The following is a 26,917-nucleotide window of genomic DNA, read 5'->3' as shown; positions in this document are numbered from 1 at the left end:
ACATCCCCGCGAGAGGGGCTGCGCTGCGGGAGGTGGATGTTTATGTGAATTTGGCAACTCGCTCCCTGTAGGCCTGTGCCTGTGGGTGGAAAGCCGACACGCACTCGCGATCCCTAAGACAAGGGAGGGCACCCGGTCTGTGTCAGCCTCAGAGCACACCTGCCGCTGGGGAAGGGGCGGGGGACGGGTCTGGAGGGAGATGCCCGGAGGGCAGGGATCTGCAGAGCCGGGAAAATCACAGTTGACTATTCTGGGAAATATTGATTTTTTTCCTCTCCATTTCAATTATCCAGAGGACGGCAGGGAGAGAAATAACAGGCTAAGAAGAAACCACTCAGCTTTGGAGTGTGCTGCCCTCAGGACTGGTCAGCCTCATGAGTGGAGCTTCAGCCCAATTTTGGTGACTCTTGGGAAGACAACGAATGCTTGACACCAGCCTGAGAAATGTCTTTTCTGAGGCACTTCTTTTCTCTACCCATCTCTACAATGAATAGTATTTTCAGGAGGCATCTTGGCCATTTAAGAGGAATATCCACCCCCACCCCCCACCCCCTGCCTGGCAACTGTCATCGCTCAGCAGATATTGTTCTAGCATTACCTATGCTGAAGGGGAGTTCCCTACGTGGCCTGGCAAAGCATGTCTGCTAGACATTACCCATGGCTGCATTTGGGTCTCCTCCTCTGAGAACGAGGAGGGTTTCACCTCCCTTACTGTGGAGTTAGGTGTGGCCACGCACCACAGAATTTTGCCAATGAAATGCGAGAGAGGAGACACATGTCTCTTCCGTGTGGAGATGTGTATGGGCTGGTGCATGATTCCCCATGCTCTTTTTTCCTGCCTGATCACGAAGCATGTGGAATTCTCCCTAAGATGATGCCTGAGAAGCTACAATGAACGAAATGTGCCTGCTGACCTGCATCAGGTATATAACACAAGCAGGAAATAAACCTTTAGTATTTCCAAGTCACTGACATTTTGGGGGTGTTTGTTACTGCAGCATAACTCAGCCTACCCTGACTAGTACAAAAGGCTTAGGAAATAAAAAATCATACCCTTTGGGCTTCCCTGCTGGCGCAGTGGTTGAGAGTCCGCCTGCCGATGCAGGGGACACGAGTTCGTGCCCCGGTCCGGGAAGATCCCACATGCCGCGGAGTGGCTGGGCCCGTGAGCCATGGCCGCTAAGCCTGCGTGTCCGGAGCCTGTGCTCCGCAACGGGAGAGGCCACAACAGTGAGAGGCCCGCGTACCGCAAAAAAATAAAAATAAAAATCATACCCTTTAAGAAAAGTGGTCCCGGGCAGGCTTAGAATAGCAATGGTATTCTTTTAGGTTCAGGTAGGGGGCCAGGCATGAAAATCTCTCTACTTCTCTTTCTATCTGGTTCTAGTTAGTGTCTTGATCTTAAAAAATGACTGCCGTTTCAGCCTTTTGGCGAAGGCTGCTGTCAGGAAGATGCCCAGAACACAACTGAAGAGCACCAATCTGTCTCATTTACTTAGAATGCATCAAATTGCCAATGAAGCTAGAACCGTGGATAAGGAAAGACGTTGAGAAGGACAGGGTGGAGACAGTATCCTGGGCTGTGGGAACAGTCGAGCAAAGGCCTGGCATCCTCAGGGGACTCTGTGAGTGTCCTGGGTAAGCTCCCTCCAGCCACTTGCCTGCCCCTTGGTCATTCCAGGCACTGAGGAAAAATGCTGGGAAGGGAGCAGAGGGGAGCAGGGAGAGCCATCCCCCTGGGTCACCACGAGGCCGGCACAGGGTGGGTCTACCTTTGCATATGTGTCTGTAGGCTTGCTAAGATTTCTGCTTTATAAAACCTATTGTTCTGACTCTTGCATTCTTGGAATCCAACATTTGGAGGGCTTCATAGTTTCGTTGGGTGAGTTGAGCAAGCTCTGACAGCTGTTCGTTCCCTCTGTTGAAGGTCATATAAACATACGGGCTTCGTTGAGATTTCCCTCCATTTCCAAGGACCACTACCATTGTTGGTTCAAACGAAAGAAATCCCCAGGAACGGGGTTAAACCAGTTTAAAACTAACCAACCAAGCCACCCATGAGGATACCCAAGACTGCGAGAAGAAGAGATCAAAGCAAATTGGGAACACTGACTAAGTCCCAGGCCATACTGATGCGTAAGCGATACTATGGCTCTCTGAGCAGTTTTGCTTCGTTTTCCTCAGTCCATTTACCTATTTTTCTAACCTACTTTGTAAAACTTTTGCTATGAGACTCAAGAAGTCCAAGAGTATCATTAAGTTCCAGACCTAATTAGAAACTGGAGACAGGGAGGGGGTGGGGATGGAGGACAGCATGGATGGTTCAGAATCCCAGCCACTGGACTAATTAGTCCAACGTGAAGGAATCTGGCGGTGGCAGCCAGCCCCAGGGTGGCAGAGCTGGATGCTCTCTGCTTGTCGACCTTTTCTGCGAAGCCAATGGATGGACGTATCTTGCTGCAGCTGCAAACGCTGTGCAGCTGTAGCAGAGCGGGCTGGTGTGCCTTAGGGCCAGTCTGTACGGAAGTGTTGGCAGTCAGGGCATCTCAGCCAGGCCTCTGTCCATGGAAGGGGGCAGGCTTCTGGCTAAACTCCTGGAGAGGTTTCAGGGAAGTGAGCTGCCCAGTTGGGGTCAGATAGGCCTGGGCTGTGCAGTGAGTTAACCTCTCTGTTCCTCATTACACCTAATTTTACTGCGTGTTTACTATTCCCCAGGCACTGTATTAACTGCTTTGTATGATTAACATGATCATGTCATCCACACATAGACCCATGAGGAGAAATGGCCCCAGGACCACACAGCTCGTTAGGGGTGTGGTTGGGATGTGAATGGAGGTCTGGTCTGATGTTTGAACTCAGAACTCATAATCACTGCAGGAGGACACATCATCTGTGAGGTTCCAAAGAGGCATTCAATGTATTTAAAAAGGGGTCAATTCACGGCTGCCATTGTCATCAGTTTGTTAACCCCACACTGTGAAGCTTGGTCAGTCCAGTGCTCAGGGGTCTACTCTGCTACCAGGCCCTTCTTCTTCCTACGTCCTGCTCTTGACTGGTCTCAGCTTTACAAAGATATTCTAGAAAAGAAATTCTGCAGGCACCATCATTCCTTCCCCAGGCTGTCAGAGGAGGCACCTGTCCTCCTTAAGAAGAGGGGCCGAAGGAGCCACAGAGGGTTCAGACACGGATGAAAGGAGGCAGCAGAATCCCTGTGTCTGAGTGCCGCCAGGGCAGCCCCCCTGGGGAGCTGCCCGTGGGGTCTTGCAGCCCCATAGCTGGCCTGTTCCTACAACCAACCACCTCCCCTGCAGCCCCAGCGTCACTGACACACAGATTCCAACCAGACTCCCTCACCGGTCTCTGCCTTTCCACCCTGTTTCCTTAGCTGCTGCTAGGCTGCCTGGTGAAAGGCACATGCCCTCCTCCAACTACCCCATAACAAGGGCCTCCCAGGGACCTGCCTTGCCCACCTCGCACAATTCCCAGGCCACTGCTTTTCCCAGTCCCCCGCCCAACTCTCAGCTGGAATTTCAGAAACATATGGCTGTGTGCGTGGCCCCAGTACATTCATGCTTAAGGGCACATTCCCATAGGCTGGACAGCCCGAAAGAGGGGCTCTGTCTTAGTCGGTGAGGAAAAGACAGGGAAGGGTCATCCTGAAAGAACTGAGAACCGACTCCTCGAAATACAGCCCCAATCCACTCGTAGACAGAATGACAAGTTTCAGTCACAAGATTAGAAAACTGCTGGCAACTACGGAATTCTGTGACTGGCTCCTGAATAGAATAAATTATGTTTTTCTGCCCTCTGCTGGTAAAGGGTGGCACCAGTCCTCCGGCGGCCTTCAGAAGGGATGCAAACCACGAGGGTGACTCACAACACATCCTTCAGTCCTTCGAGACTCATCAGATAGGAAGTCCGCTATTAACTCATTTTGGGGAAAGGCGGCCATCAGCAGGGTGCCCAGACGGAACGGAAACGCGCCCATCTGTCTCAGGTATGGGAGGCTTCAAACTGCCAATGAGTCTAGAACCGTAGATGACACTCACCTGGGCCTTGAAAGGTGAGGACAGATGTTGAGCAGAATGGCTGGGGACAGCGCTCCAGACTGAGGGGATGGCCTGAGCAAGGGAATGGCATACAGAGGGGGCTGCGAGTGGATGGGCTAAGCCCCCTCCAGCCACCTGTCTACCTCTTGGCCATTCTAGTCACTGAGAAAAAGATGCTATTTAATTCCCAAGAGGAATCTTGGCGAGGGGTGTCTCCACATGCTTGCTCCGAGACCCGGGTTTTATATAGATACACCCCTTGGATTGGTACATCCCTTTACCTCTCTAGGTATCAGTTTCCTTATCTACATAATGCAAGAGTTGGAAGAGAATGATGTCTGAGGTTCTTTCCGGCTCAGGGATTCTGGTATTCCACAAGCTTTGATTCAAGGGGGCCCTGCTAATACACTGAGGGCAGGATAGGCTGCCTGGACACTTGCCTTCTCCCCGCAGGCAGCCTTCCCCATGCACTGGGAGGGTGCCCCCTTTCCTCCCCTCCTTTGCTACTCCTGTCCTGTACTGCCTTTGGTGCAGTGGCGGAAGCCGGCTTTCTGTCCGTAGAAGCAAGATGGCAGCTGACCGTGTCACCATGGGTTGTTCCTCTGACCAGGCCACCAGTCATCCCACCCGCTAGGAATAGGGTTCAAAGGGCCAACCAAGGGCTACAAAACAGCGGCATTCAATCCCCTCCTGAACAGACCCGGCACTTTAAAACGAACAAACAAATAAGGCTGCATTTGATTTTTCTCCCCCGTTTGGAAATCTGTAACATCATTAGCTACAAGTAAATATATCACTGGGATTAATGGAGTGAATCACAGAGTGACTTGATTGGATTTAAAACCAGATTATGTCTTTGGGGTGAATTAGTAAATTTAGCCCTGTCAAGAGATGATGAATTGAACACCAGGCGACTGAGAGTTCTTATTGATCCTGGGAATAGATCGGGATGAGACAGAGAAGCTGGAAAGGCTTCCTGCACTGTTTTCAGAGAGAAAGGAAACATGGCTTCTCAACTCGCTAAGCTGCACAGGAACACAGCGTCCTCTTTCGGGCACGCAGTTGAGTCGTGACCACATACAGTGGGCAGTGCCCGAGACGGCCTCCAACGATCCCCACCCCTGGAATTCACGTCCTTGTGAAATGATCCCTTCTTCCAAGTGTACGGAAACAAGTGGCTTGCTTCTAACACACAAAACGCAGCAGAAGCAATGAGGTGTCACTTGTGAGACTAGGTTATAAAAGACTGCGGCTTTGTCTCAGGTGCTCTTACCCTCTCTTGGGTTGTTTGCTCCAGGGAGGCCATGCCGAGGTTAGCCCTGTACAGAGATCCGTGGGAGCCGGCCTGAGAGCCCATCTGTCAAGGACCGCCAACAGCCGTGGGGTGAGTTTGGAAGTGGAGCCCCTCCAGGTGGGCTTTCAGATGGTTTGATACCAGCTCAACACCTTGACTGCAGCCTCATGAGAGACCCTGAGTCAGAACCATCCAGCTAAGCTGCTCCTGGGTTCCAGACCCAGAGAAATAAACTGTGAGAAAATACCTGTTGTTTAAAGTCACGAAGTTTGGGGTCATTTGTCACAAAGCCACAGATTAATACACCAGGTGGCTTGCTGTGGTCATTGAAATGTAAGTAGAAACAATGCGTGTCATTTCTGAACAGGAGCTGGTTTCCTGCCTCGGCGATGGGGCAGGCAGGAGTCAGGTGAAACTTCTGTGAGCCTGGGTCCTGGAGGGACTACAGTAGGCAAGTCTCACCCTCCAACCCCCAAATACCACCAGCCTGCACTGGATATGCAGTATGGCTGAGAAATAAACTTTGGTTGCATAAAATAACTTTGATTTGGGAATTGTCTGTTACTGCTGCATAGCCTAGCACATCTCAACTAGCACGCTGTTCAATCCAGGTACGCTAGGGATGGGGGGGCCCAGAGCAGGCTGACATACACTTGCTCTTCCTGCTAAGAACACAAGACATGCCGCTTAAAATGGGTTTGAGGTATGGTACATTTCCTTATAAAGCCCACCACGACAGTGTCTTACAGAAACAATTTTCAAATATTCTGTCTCCCTGACCCCACGTGTACATTTGCACTTGAACACGTGCTCCAACTTTTAGTTTAAGAAATAGGGTCCTCATGTGGGTTCATGGACCAACATTCAATGAGTATGTGTGTATGCCAGGCATGTCCACATCTGTCCCCTCATTTATCTTACAAAAGCCCTTCAAGGCAGATGTAAGTTTTGTTACCCTGAGTTTACAGATGAGGAAAATTCAGATTTGAGGAGTGAAATCAACCTTAGGGGGTTATTCAGTCTCTAGGTAGACACGAGCAGAACACATGCTTCAGGCCAGACCCTCTGTACCAAATTCATGACCCAATCTTTCCTCTAATCTCAAGGGGGCCACCAGCTAGAGAAGTGGATGCATTAGGGCTACTGCTTAGTAGGAAGGTTTTAGAACCCAGAGGCTGGGGCTCCTTTATGGTGGAGGAAGGGCTTGCGGGCGGCGCTTGAAAATTGAGATAAATTCCTTACTTGTGTCAATGAAGACTGCATCCACATAGATTTTGGTACAGAAAGAGCCCAGGATAAATCCACAGGCTGGTCCAAACACCAGCATCGTGAACAGGATTCCTGAAAGAAGAAGATGAAAGCAAGATTAGATTAAAAGCCAAAGCCATTTATTGAGCAAAACTGCCAAAGCTCAAGAAAACTGTTTTCCATTGATCAGATGAGAGGTCTGATTAGACAAATGACATGAGAGGAATGAGTCTAAAAATCCTAGAGGGGAAAGCTAGTATTTCTAAGTTTTGGAAACTCTATGGAAGCACTGTCATGCAGGAATTCTATAGTTTCAATAGGTTGCTTTGAAAAATTTGTGGGCTCCAAGTACAGTTACTTTTAGAGAACTCCACCCCATAGCATACTAAACCTATTAAAATACGTCCATGTCTACCATGAAATATTTTTTCTTCCATAAACATTTTTGGAATTGCTCTCTGTTGTTGTAACAGCTGTTCAGGCCTCAAGCTCTTCTGTAGGACTTGAGAAGGTGGGACTAGGTACGTGATTAAGTAACGTATCTGATGGATATAGTATCTGGAATTCTGCACAAACCTTTTGGTCATTCTGGAAAAGCACTGAGCCCAAACTAAAAACTCACAGGCTGTCTGTATTTAACTAAATTTCAACTTGAGCACTGATGACTCACAAGGCCCTGGGAATAAAACATAAGAGTGAAGAAGTGGCTTTTTCTTAGGAAGCTGGCTGCCTGTGGGGACAATCAATACATGGGTCAGTTCAACCTAAGCAGACAGTCTGGAGTGTGGGTACTAACAGGCCCATGTGGGCACATGAGGAACAAGGTAGGAAATGGATTCAACCAGAGGGAAGCTGAGCTCAGTGGAGGATAGTTCTGGTCTGTTCGCAGGGTAGACTAACTCAGCCTGAAATCTCCCAGTGATGTCATCATGGAACTGCTCAAATATTCATCCACTCAGTCAGTACTTATTGAGTTCCTTCTATGTGCCAAGAAGCCTTCTCAGGGGTGGGGACTCAGCATCGACGTACAGAGGCAACAATCCAGGCCTTCCTGGAGCTCACTGACTTGTAGAGGAAACTATAGACACCTTAACTGTTTTTTAGATACCTGGCGAAGGAGCCACGTCTTCCTCATTTACAGACAAGGACCCAGAACCCCGAAGCAATCACTTAAAGATGGCTTATAAGGAATGTTGTTTAATGAAGGACAGGATGAAAAGAGGATGGTTTCTATCACAGGAATGGGGCTGAATCCACCCTCAGTGAAATCCTACTCTGATACGGAGCCATCTAGAAGCTCAAGGGCCTCAAAACAGCTGCTCCTGTACCCAGCCGATGACCTCCGGTCTCCCAGTTATTCCTGTTTATAGGAATCTGGAGAGCAGCAGAATCCACTTTGTTAAAACACTGGCTCTGGTTTGTCACAACTTAGGTTGAGATAACCGACCAGAGAAAATTGAGAAAGGTGGGGTGTTTTTGGAAAAGTCTAGAACATGGTGCTCTTTCAAGTATGGGCTAGAATTAGGAGGAATTAGGCCTTAGCTGGGCAGAGTTAGGGAGCAGAGTTAGTCTTGGCTTCGGTCTTCTTCGGTAGATGGGGGAAAGCAATGTAGGAAGTGATGCTGAGAAAGACACAGGGGCAGGGGTGTGGACAGGGGGTGTCCAAGGCAAGAGCTGTACCTGAGGTAGACTGAAGGGCTTTCTGCTTCAGGACAAAATCATGAAGCCAGCTCTATCCTTCTGTCCAGGCTGCAGGCTGAGGGGAGCCACTGGTCAGCCACTGGCACTCTAAAGATGCCTCAGCAAGTAAACTAACTACTCAGCCTGTCCCAAAAGAAAGGGGCACGGAGATAGAACACAATTCTCTTGCCAGGCGTGCTGCAACTACTCTTCTGACGCCCCTTCCATAGTCCTAGCCATCACCCTGACCCCCAGCAGCGCCCCCATGATAACATGCCTCCTTTCATGCAAATTAAATACCCCCCCATTCAATGTAATAATCACTGCTCCACCCCCTACAGATTGAACAATGAAAATGATAATTAAAACTGAATAGGTCAAAGGACCAAGCTTTTAGTATCATTGGAAAGAAACAACCAGTGAGCTTTAAAGCTTGTGTTGGGACTTAACCACTGGTGACGCAGTGGTTAAGAATCTGCCTGACAGTGCAGGCAACAAGGGTTCGATCTCTGGTCCGGGAAGATCCCACATGCCGTGGAGCAACTAAGCTTGTACGCCACAACTACTGAGCCCATGTGCTGCAACTACTGAAGCCCGTGTGCTCTAGGGCCCGTGTGCCACAACTACTGAGCTCACATGCTGCAACTACTGAAGCTCGTGTGCCTAGAGCCCGTGCTCTGCAACAAGAGAAGCCACCACAATGAGAAGCTCGCACACCGCAACGAAGAGTAGCCCCCACTCGCCACAACTAGAGAAAGCCCGCGCACAGCAATGAAGACCCAACTCAGCCAAAAATAAAAAAAAAAAAAAGCTTCTGTTGAGAGTGTTCTGTTACCCCTCCCCCACATGGGGGCAGTGGAGGGTGTGGGAGTGTGGACCAGCCAGCATCATGGGACAGCTGGAGACTCCAGGCCCTGGGTGTCCTGCCCTTGTGCAAGTTATGACACAAAAGGAAGGGCATCCCTCAAGCTCAGCTGCCCACAAGAGCCCCACCAGCCCCAGACAGGCCAGCCATCCGTTCTGGCAGCTCGGATGGGCAGACGCCACTGCAGAGAAGCCACGTGCCAAGGTGGTCCCTCCATCTGGTTACTTTAGGACAGGACACGGGTCACCAAAACGCTGAATTGTGGCTTTCCATTTGAACAGGACAGAATTCTCCCCCAAAGAAACCTGCTAGGATCCCATTCCCAAAACCAAAGAAGGAGGTAGGGGGACTTCCCTGGTGGTCTAGTGGTTAGGATTCGGCGCTTTCACTGCCGTGGCCCGGGTTCAATTCCTGGTCGGGGAACTGAGATCCTGCAAGTTTCGTGGCCAAAAGAAAAGAAAAGAAAAGAAGACATAGGATGCGTATTTTTGTGTGAAGGACATTTTTTCCCCTCAGTTGAAGTGAGGGAATATTTTTAAAGCAGCTCCTCCTCGGAGAGATGCCAAGTAAACCTCTAGCAGCAATGGGTTCTTGAATATTTTCCAAGGGACAATCCAGTAGTGGGGGTGGGGTGGGGGGGGATGGGAGGCTCATGCATCAGGAAGCACCCTTTTTCACTTCAGAAATATCTTAGGATAACAGCTCAAATCAAGCAGCATCGGTGAGCACAGCCCTGGGTCTTTAGAGGATGCTGTTCCCCTGAGAGCACACAAGGCAGGCTGTGATCTTACAGAAAGGTACTTCTGAATTTGCTTCTTCACTCTCTTTTCGATTCATCCCACCAGGCTGTGATTTTGTTCTTGTTTAGCAACCCCCCCCCCCAAAATGTTCTGCCTAAATAGACAAGAAACAGATGGTCCGGCCCTAAAATCCAGAATCCTTGCGTTGAATGGTGAGCGCCTCCAGGTCCAGGAGAGAAGGTTCTTCAGCGGCCCAGTGCTGCCCCCTGCTGTCTGCCAGACTGTGTACACGGGAGGGGAGGCGAGCCCGGGATGCAGAGATCAGAGAGAGAAGGGCCCCTCCTGTGCTGCTACCCTGAGCCTGGTGCTTTACAAGCATAATCTACTGTAATTCTTTCAATGGCCCTGACGGGGAGTCTACTGCGCCCATTTCACAGCGGAAGGAAAGGTTTAGCGCCTCACTTCCCAACAGTGAGTCAGAAAGCAGCACAGTGGGCTCTGAAGCCAGGTTTCTCTCATCCCCTTAGGGGAAAAGCATCCTTCAAGCAGGTCCGTAGAGAGTATGGGCCACTTGGGTTCAAATCCCAGCTCCACCACTTCCTAGCTCTGGGAACCTTGGGAAGGGTCTATTTAACTTCCTTGTGCCTCAGCTTTCTCATCTGTAAAATGGGAATGATATTAGGCCTATTCCACGGGATTATAGGGAGGATTTAATGACCTCGTATTTGTAAAGCTCTTAGAACAGAGTCTGGCACCCAGAAAGAGCCATGAGTGCTTGTTAAATGGATGACGCCTGTGTCTCTGATGCTGGGAGCAGGCCAAGCCCCAGAGAGGGTTCCTCGGGGGAAGCAGCCGCAATCCCAAGCATCACAAGGGTCCAGACGGACTGGCCGACCAGAGTCGAGTCCACCCCCTTGCTCGGACTGCCCACCTGCCAAGGACATTCTGATGCTAACCTGGCTTCCCAGGGGTGTGAGGACTGAACAAAGGGAGAGAGAATGGCATGACCCCCATGGGGATTAACTCCGGCATCCTGGTTTGAACAGAGGCCTTCTGTAAATTAGGTCAGTGTAAATCTGCAGTTCCCAAACTGTGTGTCGAGGCACCTTGGGGTACCACAGTGAACTCACAGGGGTACCGCAAAATGTTTTAAGTTTTGGAGGGAAACCCAGTGATAGCTAACATCTGTCAGATGCTACTCATACAACTACTCACAACTCCTCACTCTAGGTGGCTGATGGTTTCAGCACTGGATCAAGCAATATTCCTTTCAAATACATCCTGTCTTTGTGAACTGAGTTTTCAGTACCTGCTGTGATAAAAAGCAAACGTGGTGTGGAAATCAATGCAGAACACAGGAAATGGAGTCCAATCTGATTCCAAGGTTTGAGAATCTATGTAGTCCCCAGCAGGGACACACAACCCATTAGTAAGTAATCATACATATTTAAAAATAAAATAGAAATATTTTTTTCTTTCAATTGATGTGTGTTATTTTTTTCAAACGTGTATTAAGTAATTTGAACCTAACTGCTTGATAAACACAATTGCTGGGTATATACTGCAGACTCAGGGCTCTGTGAAAAATAAGACACTAAGGGTACAATGAACCCAGAAAGTTTGAGAACCTCTGGTGTAAATCTGCCACCCATGCTATACAATCTTCCTACTTAGCACCAGCCATCTCTGGACGCAGGGGAAGGACAGATGAACTGGGTGAGGATTTTGCCCTCAAGAAGTTTGTTGTCTTATTGGAGAGACCTCCAACCATTCTCCATCATTCAAAATATATAATGGCACCTATAGGTGCCAGGCTCTGTGCAAGGAGCTGATATGGCTGTGGACAAAACAGACAAAATCCCTGCTTTTTTGTGGAGTTGGTATTTGGGAAGAAGAAAGGCCATAAACAAATCAACCTACCATATGATGTCAGCACCAAAGAGGACAGTGCATTATGGAGTGGGGCTAGAGAAAGACCTCCCACTGTACCATGTGCTGTAAAGAACACACACAGCAATGCACTACACGTGCTATCAAGCTGGGGTGAGTGCACTCGCAGGCTAAGGGTTCCACCGTATAGGACGTTAAATAATGGTCCCCAAAGATGTCCATGTCCTAATCCCCGGAACCTGTGTCTGTTACTGTAACTGACCAAAGAGAACGAAGGCTCCAGATGGAATTAAGGTCACTAATCAATTGACATGAAAATAAAGAGATCATGCTGATTATCCCTGCGGGCCAATGTAATCTTGAAGGACCTGTAGATGTAGAAGGAGGAGGAATACAGCTCAGAGTCAGAGAAGGAGATGAGACCACAGAACCAGGGCGATGGCATCATGAGAAAGCCTTGACTAGTCGCTGCTGGCTTTGAAGACAGAGGACAGGGCCTTGAGGCCAAGAATGTGGGTGGCTTCTAGGAGCTGGGAAAAGCAAGAAAGTGGATTCTCCCCTCCAGAAAGGATCCTCCAGAAGGAAGGCAGCCCTGCTGGCACCTGGATTTTTAGCTCAGGGAGACCCATTATGGACTTCTGACCTCCATAATGTAAGATAATACACTTATATTATCTCAGCCACTAAATTTGCGGTAACTTACTACAGCAGTGATAGGAAACCAACACAACTGTTAAGCAAATTTGAGGACAATCTCAGATCTTATACCTGCTACATGTGAATCTCTAAGGACAGGATGTTGCATGAAGCTGCTTGTTAATCATTTGACCATGGGACATTTCTTTTGTGGGTCATTTTTCAGACCTGGCATTGACTGGGGCACAGTCCCAGACATGCTGGAGGAGACTTGAAGCCCTGTGAGGCAGAGATGGTGCCTTATTCTTCTTTCTGTCCCCAGTTTGGCCCAGGACAGTTAGCTCACAATCTGTTGAAAGGGTGTGTGAATGAGAATACTCGTTACCACAGTGACACAAAACGGGGAGGGAGAAACTCTTCTTGGCCATGGTCTGCCCAAGTTCAGCCAGCTGGGGAGGGGCAGAGCTGGGACTCAGCCCCCGCCTGCTCTTTCCCTGGACAGTGTTCTCTGCATGTGTCACTCTCAGCACTGGGAATGTGCCTCCTTCTAGATGCAATGTGTCAAGGGGACTGACGTGACAGCCTCTAGAAAGGGATCAGGTCACACACATAGAACCAGAAGAACTAAGACCAGCCTGGATACCTTGGAAGAAGAAGAAGAATTGTCAAGACGTACCGTACTGGACTCCTTTTAAAGTTGTAAAGTGTGCCTACAAAGCGGTGGGGGGAAGGATGAATTTTTCCATGAATGGTGCTAGGACAACTTGAAATTATAGGAAAAAAAAGTCAGCTGCACAACACATGTAAAAATCAATTCCAGGCATATCGGAGACCTGTGTGAAAAGCAAAACAATAAAGCTTCTGGAAGATAATAGACAAAAGTACTGTCACAATGTTGGGGGCAGGGAGAGATTTTTTAAACCAAACAAAGAAAGCATGAAGCATTAAAAGAAGAGCTTGACAAATTGGTCTACATTAAAATTAAGGTCATTCCTTAGATTCATCAGAAGAGCCCACTAGGAAAGCAAAGATGTGAGAAAACATACATGTAACATACATCCTTAAAAACACACATACAAGAATCGGAGGGCTCATATCGAGACTATGTAAAAACTACTATAAGTCCATGAGAAAAAGACAAACCAGTGGAAAGGGGGCAGAAACCTTAACAGGTTCTTCACAAAAGAGGAGGTTCAAAGGAACAATGGAATGGGACAAGATGCTCAACCTCATTAGAATTCAGGGACATGTAAATTACAAGCCCAGTGAAATGTCATTAGATTTTTAGCTGATTGAAGAACTTGATAATACCCAGTGTTGGCAAGGATGTAGGGAATCTGGACTCTTGCATACTGCTGGTAGGAGTGTAAATTAGACAACCACTCTGGCAAAACTTTGGCAGTGTCTGTAAAACCAAAGAGGAACTCACCCAATGACCCACAATCCTAATTCCTAGGTAAATACTCTACAGAAAGTCTGAAACCCACTGGGAGACACATCCAGGAATGCTCATCCCAATCTTGTAAGATCCTCAAACTGGAAACAACCCAAATGCCCAACAACAGAACAACAGAGAAACAAACGGTGACATCTTCATACATTGGAATTACTATACAGCAGAGAAAACAAATCATCAATAACGTGGATTAATCTTAAATGATGTAATTCCAAAAGAACACAGACAGGCAAGAATACATACTGGTGTGATTCCACTTACGCAGAATTGAAAGCGGCAAAATTAAACCATGTAGTGATATATAACTAGGTAGTCAAGCTATAAAGAAAAACAGGGAAATGAATAGCAGAGAAGTCAGGGTTGTGGTCACTGCTGCCCATGAGGGCGGGAGGGGTTACAGTGAAGGAGGCACGGGTTGGGTGGGGGGTTCTCAGGTGCTGGTTTTGTATTTGGTCTATTTGCAGGCTACGTGGGTGTCTGTTTTGCAACAATTCGTTAAGCTGGAATATGTTTTCTGCACAAACACATGATTATCACATTTTCACATATACATACATGTGTCATACAAGTGCCTATAGAAAAATGGCCATTGGCTATTTATCGAGTGCTTATTGGATGGTACCAGAGTCTGGACTATGTGGTTTATGCACGTTATTTCATGATTCCTTCTAACAATGCGATGAGGCGGGTGCCGTCACGCCAGCTGTATCCCAGGAGGACCTGAGGCTCACAGAGGTTAAGCAACTTGCTCCAGGGCCCCTGGTTCTAGGGGGGCAGCTGACCCCTGGTGCCCTCTGCAGGACTGGGTCTCCAGTGAGCTCAAGCACAAATAAGCAAACTTAAAGAATAACAACCAAACCCAACCCCAAACCCCGCCGCTCACAGGTAGCCACCTGCTTCTCACACCTTGCACCACGACGAGGATGTGGATAGAGACCACCTGGCTTCAGAGGTGGGTGTGGTGAGTGGGGTTAACAGTGGGTTCTAGAGCCTGGCTGGGTGTGAATCCTGGTGCTGCCACTTAACTGCTGGCAGCCCTGGGCAAGTCCCTCACCTCTGTTAGTTTCCACATCTGAAAAGGGGAGATGCTAGTAAGATGTATTTCATAGCGCTTGCAGGGAGGGATAAATGAAAGCAGATGTAAGGGCCCAGCGTGACTCCTGGTCCAGATGAAGTACTTCATAGATGTTTGTTTCCACTGACGCTCCTTGGCTTTGCTGGGTGCTAGAAGAGCTAGAAGAGCCAGGGGAAGGGAAATACGCTGTGGGTGCCCGCTTTTCCTCCTGTCGGTGGGCCCTGAGTCTTCTGCAGCCAGACCCACCTGAAGGCCTGCTATTTCCTGCCCCCTAGTGGACAAGCAGGAGGAGGCCAGTCACTGGGCAGGCTACAGCTGCACATGTGGTATCCTGTAAAGGAGAAAATGCTGACCCTTCCCTCCAAGCCTTTATTCTTCTCTTTGCTGGAGTGTGACACGGGGCCTGGCTTCTATACCAACAGCCCATCGGGGCAGGGACACAGTGGCGAAGGCTGTCACTGAGGAGCTGAAGGCACAAACTCTTTACGTGGCTGAAAGCAAAAGCAAAAAGGCCATCCAGAAACTCAGGGGCTTCTCCCAGTGCCTCTCCTTACTCTAGAATCAGGCAAATCCATTAGTATTTCTGAGGGTCACTGGTGGAATAGGACAGGGATGATTCCTGCCTTGAGTGGGGGTTAGGACGCTACAGGAAGGGCAGTGTCAGGCTCTGCTGCACCCTGTGTGTCTGTGGTCACAGCACAAATGCTCCCTGTACCTCAGTTCCTGACTCTGTAAAATGGGCTGACAACAACCCCTACGTTCTTGGGAGCCTTTGAGGAGCAAATGTATGAGTGCCCAAAAGAGGCTTCAGATAATTTCCGAGAACACAGACGTTCTCAAAAATCATTAGCTGTTAGTTATTCTCCTCACTGGTACTTCTAGTAGCAGGATTTTCTTTTGTGCCTTAGAAGTTTTAGTTTTTTGGTTACTTAAGTGAGAGATGCTTATTTCAAGCATATGGATGATACAGAATCATATAAAGAAATACCGACCAGAGGGCAGACAGCAGAAGCAAGAACTATAATTCTGCAGCCTGTGGAAGGAAAACCATGTTCACAAAAAGATAGACAAAATGAAAAGGCAGAGGACTTTGTACCAGATAAAGGAACAAGATAAAACCCCAGAAAAACAACTAAATTAAGTGGAGATAGGCAACCTTCCAGAAAAAGAATTCAGAATAATGATAGTGAAGATGATGCAGGACCTAGGAAAAAGAATGGAGGCAAAGATCGAGAAGATTCAAGAAATGTTGAAATACTCATATCAGATAAAACAGACTTTAAAATAAAGAATGTTACAAGAGACAGCAAAGACCTATAAGAATTAAAGAACAAATACCGAGAGGAATTAAAGAACAAACAAACAAAAATGAACAATACCATAACTTAAATGAAAAATACACTAGAAGGAATCAATAGCAGAATAACTGAGGCAGAAGAACGGATAAGTGACCTGGAAGACAAACTGGTGGAATTCACTGCCATGGAACAGAATAAAGAAAAAAGAATGAAAAGAAATGAAGACAGCCTAAGAGACCTCTGGGACAATGTTAAACACAACAACATTCACATTACAGGGGTCCCAGATGCAGAAGAGAGAGAGGAAGGACCTGAGAAAATATTTGAAGAGATTATAGTCAAAAACTTCCCTAAAATGGGAAAGGAAATAGCCACCCAAGTCCAGGAAGCGCAGAGACTCCCAGGCAGGATAAACGCAGGGAGAAAGACACCGAGACACATAGTAATCAAACTGACAAAAATTAAAGACAAACAAAAATTATTGAAAACAAGGGAAAAATGACAAATAATATACAAGGGAACTCCCGTAAGGTTAAGGGCTGATTTCTCAGCAGAAACTCTACAAGCCAGAAGGGAGTGGCATGACATATTTAAAGTGATGAAAGGGAAGAACCTACAACCAAGATTATTCTACCCAGCAAGGATCTCATTCAGATTCGATGGAGAGCTTTACAGACAAGCAAAAGCTAAGAAAATTCAGCACCACCAAACTAGCTCTACAACAAATGCTAAAGGAACTTCTTTAAGTGGGAAACACAAGAGAAGAAAAGGACCTACAATGACAAACCGATAACAATTAAGAAAATGGTAACAGGAACACACATATCAATAATTACCTAAAACGCGAATGGATTAAATGCTCCAGCCAAAAGACACAGGCTTGCTGAATGGATAGAAAAACAAGACCCATATATATGCTGTCTACAAGAGACCCACTTCAGACCTAGGGACACATACAGACTGAAAGTGAGGGGATGGAAAAAGATATTCCATGCAAATGGAAATCAAAAGAAAGCTGCAGGAGCAATACTCATATCAGATAAAACAGACTTTAAAATAAAGAATGTTACAAGAGACAAGGAAGGACACTACATAATGATCAAGGGATCAATCCAAGAAGAAAAAATAACAATTATAAATATATATGCACCCAACATAGGAGCACCTCAATACATAAGGCAAGTACTAACAGCTCTAAAAGAGGAAATCGACAGTAACACAGTAATAGTGGGGGACTTTAACACCTCACATACACCAATGGACAGATCATCCAAACAGAAAATTAATAAGGAAACACAAGCTTTAAATGACACAACAGACCAGATAGATTTAATTGACATTTATAGGACATTCCATCCAAAACCAGCAGATTACACTTTCTTCTCAAGTGCACACAGAACATTCTCCAGGATAGAGCACATCTTGGGTCACAAATGAAGCCTCAGTAAATTTAAGAAAATGGAAATCATATCAAGCATCTTTTCTGACCACAATGCTATGAGATTAGAAATCAATTACAGGGAAAAAAACGTAAAAAACACAAACACATGGAGGCTAACCAATACGTTACTAAATAACCAAGAGACCACTGAAGAAATCAAAAAATACCTAGAGACAAATGACAATGAAAACACAACGATACAAAACCTATGGGATGCAGCAAAAGCAGTTCTAAGAGGGAAGTTTATAGCAATACAAGCCTACCTCAAGAAACAAGATATATCTCAAATAAACAATCTAACCTTACACCTAAAGGAACTAGAGAAAGAAGAACAAACAAAACCCAAAGTTAGCAGAATGAAAGAAATCATAAAGATCAGAGCAGACATAAATGAAATAGAAACAAAGACAACAATAGCGAAGATCAATAAAACTAAAAGCTGGTTCTTTGAGAAGATAAACAAAATTGATAAACCTTTAGCCAGACTCATCAAGAAAAAGAAGGAGGGGACTCAAATCAATAAAATTAGAAATGAAAAAGGAGAAGTTACAACAGACACTGTAAAAATACAGAGCATCCTAAGAGACCACTACAAGCAACTCTATGCCAATAAAATGGACAACCTGGAAGAATGGACAAATTCTTAGAAAGGTATAACCTTCCAAGACTGAACCAGGAAGAAATAGAAAATATGAACAGACCAGTCACAAGCACTGAAATTGAAACTGTGATTAAAAATCTTCCAACAAAGTCTAAGACCAGATGGCTTCACAGGTGAATTCTATCAAACATTTAGAGAAGAGCTAACACCTATCCTTCTGAAACTCTTTCAAAAAATTGCAGAGGAAGGATGACTCCCAAACTCATTCTATGAGGCCATCATCACCCTGATACCAAAACCAGACAAAGATACTATGAAAAAAGAAAATTACAGACCAACATCACTGATGAATATAGATGCAAAAATCCTCAACAAAATACTAGCAAACAGAATCCAACAACACGTTAAAAGGATCATACACCATGATCAAGTGGGATTTATCCCAGGGATGCAAGGATTCTTCAATATATGCAAATCAATCAATGTGATACACCATGTTAACAAATTGAAGAATAAAAACCATATGATCATCTCAATAGATGCAGAAAAAGCTTTTGACAAAATTCCAAGAACTCTCCAGAAAGTGGGCATAGAGGGAAATTAGCTGAACATAATAAAGGCCATATACGACAAACCCACAACAAACATCATTCTCAATGGTGAAAAACTGAAAGCGTTTGCTCTAAGATCAGGAACAAGACAAGGAGGTCCAGTCTCGCCACTATTATTCAACATAGTTTTGGAAGTCCTAGCCATGGCAATCCGAGAAGAAAAAGAAATAAAAGGAATACAAATTGTAAAAGAAGAAGTAAAACTGTCAGTGTTTGCAGATGACATGATCCTATACATAGAGAATCCTAAAGATGGCACCAGAAAAGTACTAGAGCTAATCAATGAATCTGGTAAAGTTGCAGGATACAGAATTAATGCACAGAAATCTCTTGCATTCCTATACACTAATGATGAAAAATCTGAAAGAGAAATTAAGGAAACACTCCCATTTATCATTTCAACAAAAAGAATAAAATACCTAGGAATGCACTTACCTAGGGAGACAAAAGACCTGTATGCAGAAAACTGTAAGACACTGATGAAAGAAATTAAAGGCGATACCAACAGATGGAGAGATATACCATGTTCTTGGATTGGAAGAATCAATATTGTGAAAATGACTATACTATCCAAAGCAATCTACAGATTCAATGCAATCCCTATCAAATTACCAATGGCGTTTTTTACAGAACTAGAACAAAAAATCTTAAAATGTGTATGGAGACACAAAAGACCCCGAATAACCAAACCAGCCTTGAGGGAAAAAAATGGAGCTGGAGGAATCAGACTCCCTGGCTTCAGACTATACTACAAAGCTACAGTAACCAAGACAATATGGTACTGGCACAAAAACAGAAATATAGATCAATGGAACAGGATAGAAAGCCCAGAGATAAACCCACGCACCTGTGGTCAACTAATCTATGACAAAGGAGGCAAGTATAGAATGAAACTAGAACACTCCCTAACACCATAAACAAAAATAAACTCAAAATGGATTAGAGACCTAAATGTAAGACTGGACAGTATACAACTCTTTGAGGAAAACATAGGGAGAACACTCTGTCATAAATCACAGCAAGATCTTTTTTGATCCACCTCCTAGAGAAATGGAAACAAAAATAAACTATTGGGACCTAATGAAACTTAAAAGCTTTTGTAAAGCAAAGGAAACTACAAACAATACGAAAAGACAACCCTCAGAATGGGAGAAAATATTTGCAAACGAATCAATGGACAAAGGATTAATCTCCAAAATATACAAACAGCTCATGCAGCTCAATATTAAAAAAAACCCAAAAAACAACCCAATCAATAAATGGGCAGAAGACCTAAATAGACATTTCTGCAAAGAAGACATACAGATGGCCAAGAAGCACATGAAAAGCTGTTCAACATCACTAATTATTAGAGAAATGCAAATCAAAACTACAATGAGTTATCACCTCACACCAGTTAGAATGGGCATCATCAGAAAATCTACAAACAACAAATGCTGGAGAGGGTGTGGAGAAAAGGGAACCCTCTTGCACTGTTGGTGGGAATGTAAATGGATACAGCCACTATGGAGAACAGTATGGAGGTTCCTTAAAAAACTAAAAATAGAATTACCACATGACCCAGCCATCCCACTACTGGGCATATACCCTGAGGAAACCATAATTCAAAAAGACACATGCACCCCAATGTTCAATGCAGCACTATTTACAATAGCCAGGTCATGGAAGCAACCTAAATGCCCATCAACAGACGAATGGATAAAGAAGATGTGGTACATATATACAATGGAATATTACTCAGACAAAAAAGGAACGAAATTGGGTCATTTGTAGAGATGTGGATGGATCTAGAGACTGTCATACAGAGTGAAGTAAGTCAGAAAGAGAAAAATAAATATCGTGTATTAATGCATATATGTGGAACCTAGAAAAATGGTACAGATGAACCAGTTTGCAGGGCAGAAATAGAGACACAGATGTAGAGAAAAAACATATGGACACCAAGGGGGGAAAGTGGCGGGGGGTGGTGGTGGTGGTGTGATGAATTGGGCGATTGGGATTGACATGTATACACTAATATGTATAAAATAGATAACTAATAAGAACCTGCTGTATAAAAAAATAAATTTAATTCAAAAAAACAGAAATACCATCATTTCCGTATTTCCTTTGGGCATTACTGTATTTGCACTGTGTTTTTGCATTGGTGGAACCAGATAAGTTCACTTGAAAACAAAAACTCTTCCCCTCATCTTAAAAGAAACACATCAAAAAGAGTCATGTACCAAAATGTTTATTGCAGCTCTATTTACAATAGCCCGGAGATGGAAACAACCTAAGTGCCCATCATCGGATGAATGGATAAAGAAGATGTGGCACATATATACAATGGAATATTACTCAGACATAAAAAGAAACGAAATTGAGCTATTTGTAATGAGGTGGATAGACCTAGAGTCTGTCATACAGAGTGAAGTAAGTCAGAAAGAGAAGACAAATACTGTATGCTAACACATATATATGGAATTTAAGAAAACAAAAATGTCATGAAGAACCTAGGGGTAAGACAGGAATAAAGACACAGACCTACTGGAGAACGGACTTGAGGATATGGCAAGCGGGAAGGGTGAGCTGTGACAGAGCGTGAGAGAGGCATGGACATATATACACTACTAAACGTAAGGTAGATAGCTAGTGGGAAGCAGCCGCATAGCACAGGGATATCAGCTCGGTGCTTTGTGACCACCTGGAGGGGTGGAATGGGGAGGGTGGGAGGCAGGGAGATGCAAGAGGGAGGAGATATGGGAACATGTGTATATGTATGGCTGATTCACTTTGTTGTAAAGCAGAAACTAACACACCATTGTAAAGCAATTATACCCCAATAAAGATGTTAAAAAAAAAAAAGAAAAGAAAAGAAACACATTCTCACTGAAGAATGATCTGAGAAGAAAGCAAGGATGGAGAGGCACCACAACGCAGAGGCCAAGAACACAGACCCGGAGCTGGCCAGCGTCTGTACTCAATAGCTGTGTGACCTTGGGAAAAGTTATTTACTTTCTCTGGGCCGCCATGCTCTCACCTGAGAGTAGGGATAATAATAGTTCCTACCTTGCAAGGTTGTTTCAAGGTTGAAGTGATTAATACATGTCATGGGCTCTCCACAGTGCCTGGCATACAGTAAGTGTTTAATAAATTTTGCCTATTATTATTACAAGGAAGACGGCACAAATCACCATCTTTCACCACCCAGAGAGAAACACTCCTATTCATTTAGATATTCCCTTCCGGTCTGTCTCTATAGATAAGGTTATTTTTTTCTAAGAGCAATTTTAAGAAAAGTATCCAACACAGCCTGGAAACAAATGATAAGATTTTCTAAAGAATATATTTTTAAAGAATGGAATTCTCTATTGCAGTAGAATTTAAGGTGCTGATAAAAGGGAATTTCCGGGGCCAGGAGTTTCCCGGCTGCCCTCAGGGCAGGGGTAAAGGAAGAAGCTAATACAATTCGGAACCACAATTCAAGGCACCCAAGGCCCAGATCCCCATCCCTTCCTGGCTGTTGGGAGGGCAGGCACCCCAGGACACTGGGTGACATGTGACAGCCCTGACTTCTTAGCAATGACTGAGACAGCACTGAGCCAGGCAGGGGAAGGGCGGAGCTGAGGCTTCTGTGCTTGACATGATGAAAGACCCCTTCAGGGGAAGTCTGTGGTTTTCTTGGGAGGGGCCCTGAGGTTTGCTTGTTACTGCTTCCAGAAAATGAGACAACATTCTCTTCAACGGTATCTCACTGGGCTGGTACATGGGTGGGTCAGTGCTTTGACTGCTTTTCAAAGGAAAGTGGTCTAGTGAATCCTTTGTTTTTGTCTGATTATAAAAGTAATGCATTCAGGTATTTCATTAATAGTGTACATAAAATAGATAAGCAACAAGGATTTACTGTATATCACAGGGAATCAGACCCAATATCTTGTAATAACCTATAACGGAATATAAACTGCAAAAAAAAATCATATGCTGTACACCCGAAACTAACACAATACTATAAACCAACTATACTTCAATAAAAAAGTAATACATTCAGAAAAGGGGACAACTTACTATTATCCTACCCTCCTGAGACAATTGCTTTCAAGTCTTTTTCCTTTCTGATGTGCTTGAGGTCAAACAAAAATTCTCATGACCACTTGATAAGGTGCAAGCTGTGAAACTCTTTTTGCAGATGAGAAAACAGAAGCTCAGAGAGGTTAACTGATTGCCCCGAGGCCACACAGCTTGTACATGGTGGAGGTGGATTTGAACTCAGGCCTGTAGGACCACCTAGGTTCTTAGAGAAAGAACAGACAGGACATTACGGTACAGCGGTGAAGCCTTTGGAATCAGGCAGACCTAGTCTGGGATCCTGATTACAATTCTCGATTTCCGAATGGCTCATCTGCCAACACTGAGTCTAGATTAAGAATCATCTGCCTTGCAGAACAGTGAGAATGAGAGGCAACGCATGCAAAGCTACCTAGAATGCAGACGCTTTCTAGAACTTTCTTTATTTCTCAGGGATGATGAGTCCGAGACGGGTGGCCTGCCGGGCTGGTCTCCCCCAGGCATGTGTCTCTGCTTCTTTTGCTGGTCTCAGAGTGATTCTGACCCTGGAGGGTCCCCTCAAGCGGATGGAGTAAGGAGGAAGCTGGGGTGGGTGATGGTTCTTCCCCACTAGAGGGCAGCACCGGCCCAGCAGAGAGTCCTGGTTGTAAAATATCCTTGTCCTCAGCTTCTAACTGCCCACCAAACCCTCATCAAAGCACTGCTTCTCTCATCTCTCACTGGCCTTCCGTGCCCTCAATTTATACAAATGTATTCTTCCGTCTTGAAATCTGCAGGCTGAAATTTCTCCCCTAAGAAGGAACACTCGGCATCATACGTGCATGAATAAAACATGATGCACGAACAGCAGGAAGCCTGCAAAACATGCAATACCTGTTTATCCGGTGCCCGCTGCCAACAGCCTGACAGCCTTACGTAACTGACCTCTGAGGGGGAAGTGGTGGGGGGAGAGGATGAGGGGGCGACCATTCGCTGAACACAGATTATGGGCCAGACACTGCACGCCATCTGTGTAATAGAATTATCCCCACTGCAAAGTTTATAAACAAAACACTGAAGTTGCTAAGGCTGCATGGTACGTGCCAGAGCGTACGTGCCAGAGCTTATGTGCCAGAGCTTACGTGCCCGACCTTACATGTCCATCCCCACAGGATCATAATTGTTGCCTCCAAGGTCAGTTAGATCCCTGGGTCTCAAAGTTGGGTGTGTATTGGAATCACCTGGGAAACTGAAAATACTAATGCCTAGGTCCTGCCCCACAAGATCTGATGTAGCTGGTCTGGGGTGCAGCCCAGGCACTGGGATTTTTCCAAGTTTTCCACGTGATTCTATGGGCAGCCAAGCTGAGAACCTCTGGGCTCTGCCCCTGCTGACCATGCTCAAGGAACTAGCTGGGACCCAAAAAGGCATCTGGACATGTGGGAAAAAGGAAGGATGTGAGCGCTCTCTGATGTCAGGCCTGCAGGGGGCAGTTGGAAACCTAGCATGTCCAGACTGAGGTCATGCAGCATGGTGGCCGAACCAGAGTCTCTCTTGTACAGCCAGCTAGAGTGGCCTCGCAGGCCGCCACAACTGTGCACCCAACTACAGAACGCTGCCTAGCATACCTGGTCCCAGTGCTGTCTGGTTTCCAGGCCTTACTCATACTGGTCCTCAACACGGTTTCACCCTCTCCTCCAGGCCCGGGGCAGTGCATCAAAGCTCTACCCTCGCCTATGTGGGAAAAGAATCTAAAAAAGAGTGGATATATGTATACGTATAACTGATTCACTTTGCTGTACACCTGAAACTAACACAACATTGGAAATCAACTATACTCCAATTAAAAAAAAAAAAAGCTCTACCCTCCATTCAAAGCCTGCCTCGAATACCACCTCCTCCAAGGGGCCTTCCTAGATTTTCTTTATTTTTCCTTCCCCTTCCCTCTTCTGGCACAGCACGTAGACTGAGACTTTTCTTATAGTTCTGCTTATAGTCTGCCTGGATGCAAAAATAAAGTTCCGTGTAGTAGGCATGCCGCCATAAATGCAGTCTCAGGGAAGGCAGAGACCTTGTTCAAAAAAAATAAATACATAAAAATAAAAACTCCTGTTTTCCAGAGTGCGGATGCAGCCCTTTGCCTGGATGAGACACCCCATGTTTGGGGTCTGTTGAAGTGATCACTACCCAGGCCTGGCAGAGGTAGCAAGCCCCAGCATTACGGAGAACCACGCATCTAATGAAGGTCATCCCACAAGGCAAGGCTTCTTGGAATGCTCGGGAAGGCTCTGCAATTGGTCAAAGTTGTAGCTGTTGCTAGTCTTATTTCTCAGCCCAGCTGACAGAAGCTTCTCTCCCCACCCTCCTGCCCAGCAGGGCCTTACCAGGGTAAGGGCATGTGTCCCTCTGGCTGGCTGGCTGGCGGGCATCTGGACGTCACGCTCACTGTCAGCAAGGGCTAAGCCACGTCTCCCCATTCAGTGCCCCCGTGGGAGTGACGCATCATGGACGGAGCTACCATCAAATTCTCCTGTAGCTTTCTTTGTACGTGGCAGGTACCAAGAAGCACGGCTGGAGCTGGCTGACTCTCTTCAAAGCAAGGAAGAGCACACCCTCCCTCCCCCATCCTCCATGAAAGCCCCTGGAAAACCCTGGGTCCAAGAGTGCTGAGACCACAATGGCTGATGAAATGAGAAAATGCAGCGAGCAGGGTGAGGGTTAGGAAGCCATACAGGCAGGAAATCCACTCAAATAAACAGCAGGTTGCACCTTCCTGAAGGGCCCACATCCTGTTTGCGAGCTGAGTAGGGTCTTCTCCGAAGCTCTCTCTGAGCTCACAGGGGGACAGAGTTCATGGTTTCCTGTTGTCCCTGCAGCCAGCCTCCAGCAGGGGGCAGTGGAGAGATGGGGGGGGCAGGAGCCCAGGGTCTGGCCTCCCAGTCTCAGCTTGGGTGCAGCGCCGCGGAGGTAGGAAGCCGTGCTCAAGGCACTCACCCTCTCTCAGCCTTGGCAGTTCCAGCTGTAAAATGGACAGGGACCTGCCCTGCTTACCCCCTATTACGGGCTGAACTGTGCACCCACCCCTCCATCCGGGTGGAGAACCACGCATCTAATGGAGGCGCATTTCTGCGCATGTGCCCCCATCCATTTGTTGATGCTCTAACCCCCGAGTCCCTCAGAATGGCGCTGTATTTAGAGACAGTGCCTTTAAGGAGGTGACTAAGTTAAAATGAGGCCCTTAGGATGAACCCTAATCCACCAGGACTAGTGTCCTTGTAAGAAGAGAAAGAGACCTCAGGAGGACACATGCACAGAGCAAATGCACATGACACACAGGGAGAAGGCAGCCACCTACGAGCCTAGGAGAGAGGCCTCAGGAGAAGCCAACCCTGAAGACACCTTGACCTTGGGCTTCCAGCCTCTAGAACAGTGAGAAGTAAATGTCTGTCGTTTTAAGTCACCCGGTCTGTGGTATTTTGTTATAGCAGCCCTAGCAAACAATACACCTCCCAAGACAGGTGTGAGGATCACGTGACAATTCGTGAGAAGGTACTAGGAAACTCAGAGTGGCATGCCACCCAAGTGGCATGGAACGTTAGACGCAGAAGTCGAGCCAATAAACATGTCTGAAACCATCCGAGGACGCCCAGGCATCAGGACAGAATCAACAAACAGCTGCTTGCATGGGTGTTACTCCCTGGGTAGGGCTGGCAGGATGTAAAACCAGCAGGGGGCTCTCTCTGCCTGTGTGGGACCCTTGCCTTATTTATCATGTCTGAACCTCTCCCTGCACCCACGGAAGTACGTTTGCTGAATGTTGTACCCAAGACCCGCGGTTCTCAGGCAGGATGTGAGCTTCAGTGTGACAGAACTGCAGAAAATCAGATGAGGGGAACAACCCATTCACAGCCGAGCACCCGAGTCAGGTTCATGAACAAGGATGATTACGAGTGATGATGATGCGGTGGTGATGGGCAACAGAGGGCAAAGGAGCAGGGAGGCCAGTG

General features: G+C 46.3%; 1 protein-coding gene across 2 annotated transcripts in view; it reads right to left on the bottom strand.

Moving 5' to 3' along the window:
• The window catches only part of SLCO3A1 (solute carrier organic anion transporter family member 3A1), a 318,353-nt gene that overhangs the window by 63,180 nt on the left and 228,256 nt on the right, over positions 1 to 26,917 (bottom strand). For both annotated transcript variants that reach the window (XM_027083145.1, XM_027083144.1), the window contains exon 3: positions 6,586 to 6,684. In XM_027083145.1, the coding sequence (XP_026938946.1) occupies positions 6,586 to 6,684 (99 nt within the window). The remainder of the gene's footprint in view (positions 1 to 6,585; positions 6,685 to 26,917) is intronic.

Source organism: Aethalodelphis obliquidens, unplaced genomic scaffold (assembly GCF_003676395.1).
Source record: "Aethalodelphis obliquidens isolate GAN/ISIS:26980383/991018 unplaced genomic scaffold, ASM367639v1 scaffold49, whole genome shotgun sequence".
Classification (NCBI taxonomy): domain Eukaryota; kingdom Metazoa; phylum Chordata; class Mammalia; order Artiodactyla; family Delphinidae; genus Aethalodelphis; species Aethalodelphis obliquidens.
Note: the sequence above shows the minus strand (reverse complement) of the source record. Positions and strands in the feature narration are given on the sequence as shown.